At 44.0% G+C, this 10,098-nt stretch overlaps 1 protein-coding gene across 5 annotated transcripts in view; it reads left to right on the forward strand.

Annotated features, from left to right (window-relative positions):
* The window catches only part of WWOX (WW domain containing oxidoreductase), a 739,856-nt gene that overhangs the window by 425,838 nt on the left and 303,920 nt on the right, over positions 1-10,098 (forward strand). Inside the window, exon 9 of one of the 5 annotated variants that reach the window (XM_058528333.1) lies at positions 8,095-8,358. The exons of 3 other annotated variants lie outside the window; for them this stretch is intronic. In XM_058528333.1, coding sequence (XP_058384316.1) covers positions 8,095-8,241 — 147 coding nt within the window. In that variant the 3' untranslated portion in view covers positions 8,242-8,358. Of the gene's footprint in view, positions 1-8,094; positions 8,359-10,098 lie in introns of those variants that run through there. One more of the 5 variants, XM_058528334.1, reaches the window with a different exon arrangement.

The raw sequence follows: 10,098 nt of genomic DNA on the forward strand, positions 1-10,098 counted from the left end.
ACTGCAAACCTTGCAAAAGCAGCCACTGAGGGTGGGTAAACAAATACTTCATTGCTAACAGCTGCTGCAGAAATAGATTTGGAGTTGGATATCATACCCCCAGCAGACGGTCCAGAGGTAATGGGATAAGGGAAGCTACAAAGACAACAGCAACTGGAAATGTATCCTTTCTCCTTCCTTGAAATAATCAAAGCTGCTTCCTCCTGGCTCATATCTGAGAGTCTTCTTGCAGCTTTAATCCCCACGACTGGCGGATGCATGGTTCCTGCCTCCCTCCAGCACATGACATGCAGTTTTGGTTGGGACCATGCGCTGATCAAGGCCATGCCACGTCTTTGCGACAAACATGTCCACTTGTGACTTCAAGCCGCTGTGTACAAGTCCAGATCACTCAGCAGCAGGGGCCTCATTCTCTACCCCTGACCACATTTACCTATCAGAGGTAAACACTGTGCTTCAGATAGAGCAGGCAGAGTCACCTGCCTCTTGGTCAAAGAGGATGCCTTGATGTGTGAACCATACTCAAAATGGCTTTTAGATGGCTCATTGGGTAGCTGCTGTCAGAAATCTGAACTCAGTAGAGTAGAAAAGAATCCTCAGTGTTCAAAGGGGGTAAAATTTATACTCAAAGTGGGAAAAATACTAAGTGGTGGGAAGATGGGTAGTTTTTCATTCTTTGTTCTTTCTGTTCATTTTTTATATTCAAATTTTCTGTAATCATATCTGGCATATCTATGTACAAGACACAATAGGCTTTCTTTTTTTTGAACGTGAAAGTGAAATATACAACAAAGGATGATATCCACAGTCCCCTTTCGGGTTGGGTGTTTTAGACTCACCACCTTCATTTGTTCGTTTGTTTCATGCAATGAATGTATTTTGAGATCCTACCTTGCCAGGCTCTGCTGGGCCTGGGGATATGGTGGGTTACTTCTCAAGACCGCCTTCAAGAGCGTATAGTCTGGTGGGGGAGGTGTGCAGTAACTAAGGGGTCATCAGGGTTATGGTGGGGATGGCATGGTGCCCTATGGAAACCCACAGCAGGAATGGCTAGTCCAGCCTGGGGTGGGTACATCAGGAGTGCTGAGGTGGCTTCCAAGAATGAGGCCAGTGGGGACATGAAGGATGAGCAGGACCAGCCGGCTGACGAGGAGGAGACCCAGACCTGTGGAACTGCTGGCATGTACACTCCAAGGTGACTGATGTCAAGGCCCATTTTGGGGAGAAAGCATGGGCTGTGTCATTAGAGGCCAGCAGGGAGATTCAGTTGGGAGGTGAACAGGGCTGGTAGAAAGGAAGAGGATAAACCCTGCTTCATGAAGGGATCGAAGGGAGCGTGGTGAACGCATACCTGTAAAAAGAAAATCATAGAAATCGGCAGGGTTTCGGCTGCTCTGATCTTTCTGGTCTGATCTCAGCAGTGAGGAGGGCTGGCTTTGAGGGCTGGGGATCACACATCCTCCATCAGCCAGATCTCCAAAGCACCCTTCCCACACCTTTCCCGATAAACATGCCGTCTAAGTAACACCCAGGTTCTGGCTTTGCGGATGCCATTTCAAGACAAATCCTTGGGGCCCCCAGCACCCCATTCCCTTTCAACCTGATCCCCAGACCCCGTAGAAATTCTGGTGCTGCCAGTGGGTCCAGGTGCTTCGGTCTGGAAGCTACTGTCTTTGTGAAAGCTGCTCTTGACCTAATGCGTTTATTTTCATCAGTGCCTGCCTTTATAAAGGGAAGACAGCTTAGCAAGCACTCAGCAGAGTACATCCAACAGTCTCCACGAACTCGTGTGGCAGCACAGGACCTGTTTCCATTGCTTTCTTTGCTCCTCATGCGTTAACTCATCAGTCAATGAAACAGACAGTTATTAGCAACTACTGTGTGCCAGGCACTGTCCTCGGTGCCACATGCCCTGCTGGTTTGTATATTTGGATTCTATGGTTGCTTTTACACATCACCATCATTTTGCAGACAATTTTTGCCTGCATGAGGGAGGGCTTTTATCCTACATCCTTTTCTGAGCAATGTCCCTAATCTACCGTCAAGCATTTGCCCCCATATGTGTTGCTTTCTGCTTTCAGAAACGATGCTGGTGACCTGTCTTAAAAAAGGTTGAAAAGCCAGCACTTAGATTTTTCTGGAAACCTTCAAATTAATCTGATTAGGCTTGCTTTATTTATTTTCTTTCGTCTCTCATGCTTTTATGCTTTCCAAACCCCTATATTGTGGTGCTATGGGGATCTTCTATAGCTTGACTCAATAGTCAATACTTGTTTAATAGGAAACACAATATATGAGTTTATAATATATATTTTTCCATGAATATACTGAATGTTTGCCAACCCCCCGCCCTTTTTTTTCTTTTTAAATTCAGAAATTTCTAGTTGTGTTTATTCCCCCTCGTCAGCATACTTTATCATATCAAAGCCTTTTCAGACACTGTAAAACTACTGAGTTATGTTTGGGTCATGTTTAGCGGTATGCCCTTTAATACTGTAGCTTTAGAAATGCAATTTTCAGCCTCTGCTTATTAGAATATGATAAAGTATTCCTGGTCTATGTCCAGCTCCGCTAATCTCCACACTGCGCTTCATGAATTAAGCATGAAGATTTTAGTCAATGTGCTTTCAAAGACCAATGTTTAGGGAATCATGGATTTTCTACAAGCTGAGGGAGAAATCTATAATAGGAGGAACTGATTTTCAAACATCGTATTTTCAAGAAGAAATGACCAGTTCTGGCCCAGAAACATAAAATATTTCACTATCAGAAAATTCTAGAACCAGTTAAAACCACATTGTGCGGTTTGGTTTATTAAAGGGAAGGTGTTTTAAAATGTGTAAGACCATCTATCACGTGGAAAGATTTCAAATGACTGCTTATTTTGGAAAGCTCATGCAGATTGGGTTAAAATTGAGAGTGGAATGCAAATTGAATTTATAAGGCATTATTAACTTTGCCTCCCCCTGTGCATCTTAGTTTAATTCGCTCTGATATAATTCAGCAAATAGCCAGAGATCTCTCTCCGGGGTGAGATATCTCACTCAGAGGAGAGACTTTGAGGATCCGGGTATACCTTAAGCAGGCTATCTCTTGGGTAGATAACATCAGAGACCCCACAGTTTTTCTTGGTTTGGTGTGTTTCATGACAATCAGCAGGCAAGCGTTTTGACAGGAAGTCGCCTTTCAGAATCTCAGTGCTGGATGATGTGGGGCATCACTCCGCTAAAATGCGGAAGGCAGTAATATATAAGTGACCGTGGAGCACCCGGAAAGGGCACTGGAGGTACTTTCCTCCAAGTTAGGGCAGCCCTTGGAATCTGAGCTTCCGTGTTTGGTGAGACTGTGTGTGCCATCATCGTACTCACCTTCAAAACAACAGGTACACTTTAGCGAGCATCTCTTCTGTGCCTGACGCTGTGCTAAGCACCTGACATCAGTAGCACACTCAAATCACCATTTCTCAATAGGGAAACGGAGGCACAAGGCACATGATGACTTGCTTAGGCAGAGTCGGCATTGAGGCCACGACTTGTTTGACCCCCTCAATCTAAACAACCAAACCACATTTTGGGGCCACAGAAGCTGGTCCATGTTGAAGGTGTCGGGCAAGAATCTGGACTCTGTGGGCCAGACTCCAGTGGTTGCTGATGGAGACTCTCATCTGCTCTTCCAATTCTGAGATCAAGAGAGAAATGTAAATCATCTCCAATTAGGGGGCCGCTTCTTGAACATTTTCCTTTTGAGGAAGACAAACATTCTCAGCTTGTCTAGCTTTATCTGTGAACCCCTGGGATTTCTCAGGGGCTTTGAATTAATCAATCAATCCACAGACATTGAACTGAATCGCTACCTTGGGCTCTAGACTCTGCAAAGTGCTTTAAATGGGAAAGAAACCAAAGGGCCGGCTGCCCTGCCCCCAGCCATAGCCCAAGGCTGCCTTCCATTGCTGGGGAATTGGCCTGTCACTTCAATCACGCAGCCCCTCTGGCTGGTGTTTTCGCTACGCTGGCCCAGTGGAAGGCTCTGGTTGTGTGTAGACACGGCCTCAGGAGGGGTACATCCATCTCTTTTCAAGTCCTCGCCATTTAATCGTTCCTGACACAGTTTTACAAGAAATACAGCAAAACCCAACCGTGTCAATCACCACTTGCTCCTGAGTCTTAGAGCAGCACCTGAAGAACTAGGTGTGCAAGGTTGCGTCCCCGGACACCTTAGGTTTCAGAAGTGGAGTGTGGGCAATGGGGGAGGTGAAATGCAGCCCCAAGTGACCTGGGGATGCTGAAGAGAGTCTTTACAGGTCTCCCCAGTGTCGGGGTCTAGCAGACATGCTCTGGGAACTGGTGCTTCTTTGAAAAGGACAGGTGGCTCTCTAAGTGACAGTGGCTGAACTACAGCATGTTTAGGACTCAGAGGCGCTGCAGGGGTTCCCTGTAAATTAATGGAAATAGGAGAAGTGGGCCAGGAAGGCATTGGATGATGAGGATAGCATCTCCTCAGCTCTAGCTCTTTGCTGCTGCCATTGTTTTTACAGAGAAATAGAGACTCAGGAGTTTTTGCGTGAAGTCTCTCCAGTTTTAAACAGTGGCAACCAGTTCACATTTTTTTACCCTCCGTGGGCCATGCCTCTATGCCTGAGCCATGGGAACCAGGTGCAGGATGCCAGTTGTGACTTCCCCTTGGAACCGTCCTCCTTGGCTTGTGGAGCTATGGTCCAGAGAGGTGAAGTCACTCCCTGTGACAGGAGAGCTGGCCAGTGGAAGGACTGAGACCAGAATCTTCCAGATTCATTGGTATATCCTGGTGGCGGTTGAAATCACCCTAAAATTACAGCAGGACAATGGGGCAGTAAAGGTGTGATCTCTGAACACAGGCCACTGAGAGAGTTCTAGATCTCGACTCCTCTGAACATCCACCTTGAGAGTGAAGCAGAGGTCTGGAACAGACTCAAAGGTCACAGTGGGGATGACCCAGGCCTCTGACAAGGTGGCAGAGAGCAGCCTGTATGCCGGCCCCAGGCCATCTCAGTCCTTGCAGGGGTGTCTGTGGCTTTGGACATACTTGGGAAGAAGGCAGGACCCCAGCCTTCCTCCCAGAGCCTCTGCCATTCATCGGCCACCACCAGAAGCATTGGCTACACACACGCCCTCATTCGATTTCCACAAAGTATCTGGGAAGTGGACATGAATACCCTGATTTCACAGGTAAGGCACCTAGGGCTCAGGGGATGTAAGCGATAGCCAGCATCAGGTGGTTCCCTGCACAACAAGGATGGAGGGGCAAAGCCAGGTTGGCCTCTCTCTAGAGTCACATAGATCTTTCTTCATCCCTAAGATCCCTTTCTTCTTCACTGCCACCTGCCTCATTTTATTCACCTGGAAGAGGGCTGGGCTTTTCTGTGCCTCTGGGTTTTTGTGAAAGGTGAATTACAAACTCTGCGTTCCATGGACAGTTGGAGGCAGCCCCGGGGAGACATACCAGCGCAGCTCAGAATGTCTCTTCCCAGATGGAAGGTCAAAGGACGAAGGTGGTTCAGGGGAGCTGTCCTGCCCTCTTTGACTGGGCAAGAGGAATTCCCCAGCAGAGAGGAGAAAAACCAGGAAGGAGAATATCATATATTATTTCTAAGCAATTACGCACACCCCCACCTCCATTTACCAAATTATAAGTTCTTTTTATATAAGTTCTTTCTGTTAAAGGGGAAGAAATAGCTTTACCCATGGTGTAAAATATATACTTTCTAATGTAAATCAAGAAGCTATTAATACCGTAATAAGAACACGGTAGTATATTAAATGAAGGAAATTGTAGAGTGGAATATTCATAATCAGCTGCAGTCTTTTCTTTGGAAGGAACAAAAGATTAAGTTAGGGAGACAGTAATGGTATTGTTAGCAGGCTATTTCAATGATTTTCTCAGCGGAAGAGTAGAGAAAGGTGAAATTCCGGCTGGGGATATTAGACTATGCAGATCTGTGCTCAGGGGTATTGGGCTCTGTTTAAACTGCCGAGCTGTGCTTTGCCTTATGATCCAATTGTTTTATTAGCGAAATCATTGCGTGTTTCATTTTGCTATAGTAATAACGCAGTATCTGTCTAACAATAAATTATAGAGTCAGGCAAACAATGGTTTTGTATTTGAGATACAATGAAATATCTTATTAAAATGCAGACTTCCTTAGGTTCCTGAAATTAGAGTCTTATTTTAAAATGATTCCATTGGGCTTAATACTCTGTTTTGAACTAATCACACTAACAGAATCACTCTTTTGTCAGAGCATAGAGGACAGTGGGAGTTACCTGTTTCTTTAGTATTTTCCCATTCACATTTTATCCTCATGTTGTCTTCTGGAGAGATCTTATTGGTTCGACAGTGAAAGGCATCATGCTAATTGCGTCATTTATTTGCACGCAAAAGATACCATGAGATCTAAAGCGGCCATATCCTCTCTGCCAAGTTTCTCAAGCAGATATTCTGTTCTGATCATTGTCATCATAGTAATAGTGACAATAATAATAAATCATAGTTCTTTAATGATCACTTCATGCTGGGCACTACAAAAAGTGGTTTATGTGGTATATCTTGTAGGATCCTCATTCAAGCCGCCTGGCAATAGATAGTATCTGTTATCTCCATTTCACAGATAAGAAGATTGAGGCTTAGAAATGTTAAGTAATTTCCCCCAAGTTACGTCATTTGGTCAGTTTTAATTCTGGGCCTTGAATCTCTGCTGTGTAGTCTGTAATATTTCTGACTTGTCAGTGCTGATTCATTTTCATTTCTCTTCTTCTCTCCCTCATGAGAAGCCTTCTGTGTTCTTGAATTCAACAAGATTTAATACTCTGCCTCTCCAGCCTGCAGTGCATTTTCAGAGATCGTGAATGGTGTCAAGGTGGAGTGATAAAGGCAGTCAGATTGTTCTTTCTTTCTTTTTTCTTTTTCAGTTGCTATATGTCGGGTCCCCCTCAAGGGCCAGGCTCCGTGTTAAGTCCATCATCTTCTCTCAGCCTAGCAACACTGAGAGAGGGGCTGTTACTATTTGCATCACACAGATGAGGCATCTGAAGCTCGGAGTTAAGTCACTGCTCAGGTTACCAGCTGGTGATTGGGGGACCCAGGAGGCCAGCTCAGGCCTGTCTGACCTCAGAGCCTGTCCTCTCACCAGCCTCAACTGCATCATAGAGATTTCTTGATTGTCAGGAAAAAGGCTCCTTTGGGTGAACATAGGAAACTATGTGCATCAAAAAAGAAAAAGTTTATACTGTGACTTGAAGTTGAAAGAGACCAATGACAAAGAGGCTCTTCTTGACCAAACTTTACTCATGCTCCTCTGAATCCTCTTCCCAACTAGGCCTCCACAGTTGGACTTCCATGTCCTTTCTTTACATGGCCCACTTTTAGAATCCCATCAAGTTGTTTTGCGAGAATCCCCCACCCTTGATATCTGATCACCTTGCTCGTTCCCCAGGGTCCCTTAGGTAATATCTGATCACCCTGGCCTGCCTTCAGCAAGAATCCTGTAAGTCAGTTTGCAAGAATTACCCTGCTTTCTCAGTAATTTTCCATTGGCCCTCCCTACCCTGCTCCTTGGCTATGAAATCCCCACTTGGCCTTATTGTGTTTGGAGTTGAGCCCAATCTTCCTCCCCTCCTTTAACACCCCATCGTAGTGGTCCCTATACTAATCTCAATACCCTCCCTGAATAAAGTCTCTTACCATTCTTTAACGTGTCATCATTTCTTTTTTTTAACACCACTTTGTTGCTTAGCTGGTTGGACCCAGGGGGATTGGGATGGAAACACCCAGCGACCACTCTCCATCTAGCTGAATCTCAATGGACAACCTCAAAAATTAGAAGCTGCATTTGGAAGACATTAAGCAACATCCAGATGCTTCTGCATTTGGGAGGTCCGAAATATCTTCTTCCCATGTGCTCCAAATGATATAACTCCTGAGGATGCCCTTCCCTATTTTTGCCATCACACCAATGCCTTCGTGGTCGGCCATACTGTCCTCTTGTCCCTGACTCGTGGTCCCCATGAAAGCTTTACTCGGCAAATGTGCATTTGTAAATATGGCCCCTCGTTTATTCAGCAGATATTCATGGAGCTCGTGTGTTCCAAGATGGTGATGGGATGCTGTACAAGGATGCACAGAAGAAAGTTGTCATCTGTCAGATCCCAAAGGCCCATCTGTGACAAAATCTACAGTCTGTTTAAAAACAAGAAAAATATAGACTAAGTATTGAGTTTCTCATAAAGCACACTGTATACAATTTTTTAAACTGTCATTTATTTTATAATTATATCTTTCACCCACCCTTTTTTTAAAAATGTTAAATGTCTTTCCTTTAATAAAGATGACAGAAAATAGTGGTTACTTTTTCCTTCCTTCTTTTTTCTTTTTTTGTGTTTGCTCTCTGATTTTGTTTTCTTTTTAAAATTCTTAATTGGCAAAATAAAAAGTTGACAAGTCTGTGTCAGCCTGCCCATTTTTGTTTTTCTTTTTGATTTTACTAGACCTAACTCTAACAGTCTAGGAATGTCTGATGGATCCATATCCTCTAAGCTTGCCACTGGATGATACTCAATACTTCATTGTTTCCCCGACTATTTTTTAAATGTTAGCCTTGTCTCTCCAGCCTCCTGTTTCCTCTGTCTCCCGCAAGGTGTGTCGCACTCACGCATGCTCTAAGTAATCAATACTTGGTGATGTGACTTCTTAGCCCTAAAAAAAAAAACTCCAGGTGCAAAAAACAAAGGCAGACCTCTTGTCAAGGAAGTCCTCACTTCCATTCTCAGCCAACGGAAGGCAAGGCCACTCCAGACAGCCCTTTTATTTTTTCTCTCCCTTCGCCCTTGTAAAAAGGAGAGTCAGTTTGTATTACCCTTGTACTAACGGAAGAATCAAAAATGTGGCCGGAGTTTAAAAATCACCCAGTGCGTGGTCCTTTCTAGAGCAACCTCATTAACAACCAAAAATTTTAAATTTCCTTATTTAGAGACTCAGCACTATCTAGAATTACAACTCTGGCTGCTTGTGCTTGGAGGCACAGTTCTGTTCTTTGCTGCATTCCTGAGTGTTTAAGGCTGATGCAAATACCCAACTATCTTTGCTCTTCATCAAAGAGACAGGAAGCAGCCCAGATGAAACAAGGTTGAGGGACTCAGTGGTTAAATTGAACTCGCCTTCTGGTGGAGTGGTTGTGTTTGTGTGTGTTTCTTTTTTTCCAGCGCACATATTTGACCCCCTAACATGCAAGTTCAAATGCCTCTGAGTGGGGAAAGAAGCTGAAACATGCACATTTCTAATAGACTCAGCATCTGCATTGGATAGGCAGCTTTCTGTCTTGGTATAGCAGCTACGCGAATGCCTATTGTCCAAATATATCCTAGTTAGGAGACGAGTCTGTTAATAGGGGCATTTACCTCCCCTCCTCCTATTAAGGGCATTGTTCACTTTACACTTAGAATTTATGGCTGTCAAAGTAATCACCACAACCCATCATCATGTTTTTTTTTAAAGAAGTTAAAATTTACCGCTGGGCTATTATTAAAATGTAATGTAATTAACATAAAAACAGATCATTCTTTTCAACAAAAATTGGCTCTATTGGTGATCTCTTTTTTTTATTCAGTACTTTAAAGAGTTTAGTACTTGTAAAATTGTGTGTCGTATTTTTTACCATTTTTTTTTCTTTTATTTAAAGGATGGTATTTACCTATTTACCATAAATATAGATGCACAAATGAGATGGTTACTCAGGATTTACTCTTTTTGCCTTTTGGGAAACTTGGTGAGGCTACATGTTTTTCACAAGTTGATTACTAAAAAAAAAAGAAACTAAGGCTGCCTGATGCCTTGTTCCCGCTATGTCGGGGAATTCTTGTCCCCTTTCTGTGAGCCCCTACTGAACAAATGGAAATCCTGTTGACCTCTAAGCTTAAAAAGGCAAGAAATATGTCAGATTCTGATGGAGCAAGGTGAAAAGAGGACTGTGAAAATTAGCGACTCCGAGTTGAATGTAGGAGCAGGTCCAGACAAACATGAAGTGCGCCCGGTTATGAGGAGTGAAAGGGCATTTCCCCAGAATCGGGT

The sequence above is a fragment of the Diceros bicornis genome, chromosome 32 (genome assembly GCF_020826845.1).
Source record: "Diceros bicornis minor isolate mBicDic1 chromosome 32, mDicBic1.mat.cur, whole genome shotgun sequence".
NCBI classification, from domain to species: domain Eukaryota; kingdom Metazoa; phylum Chordata; class Mammalia; order Perissodactyla; family Rhinocerotidae; genus Diceros; species Diceros bicornis.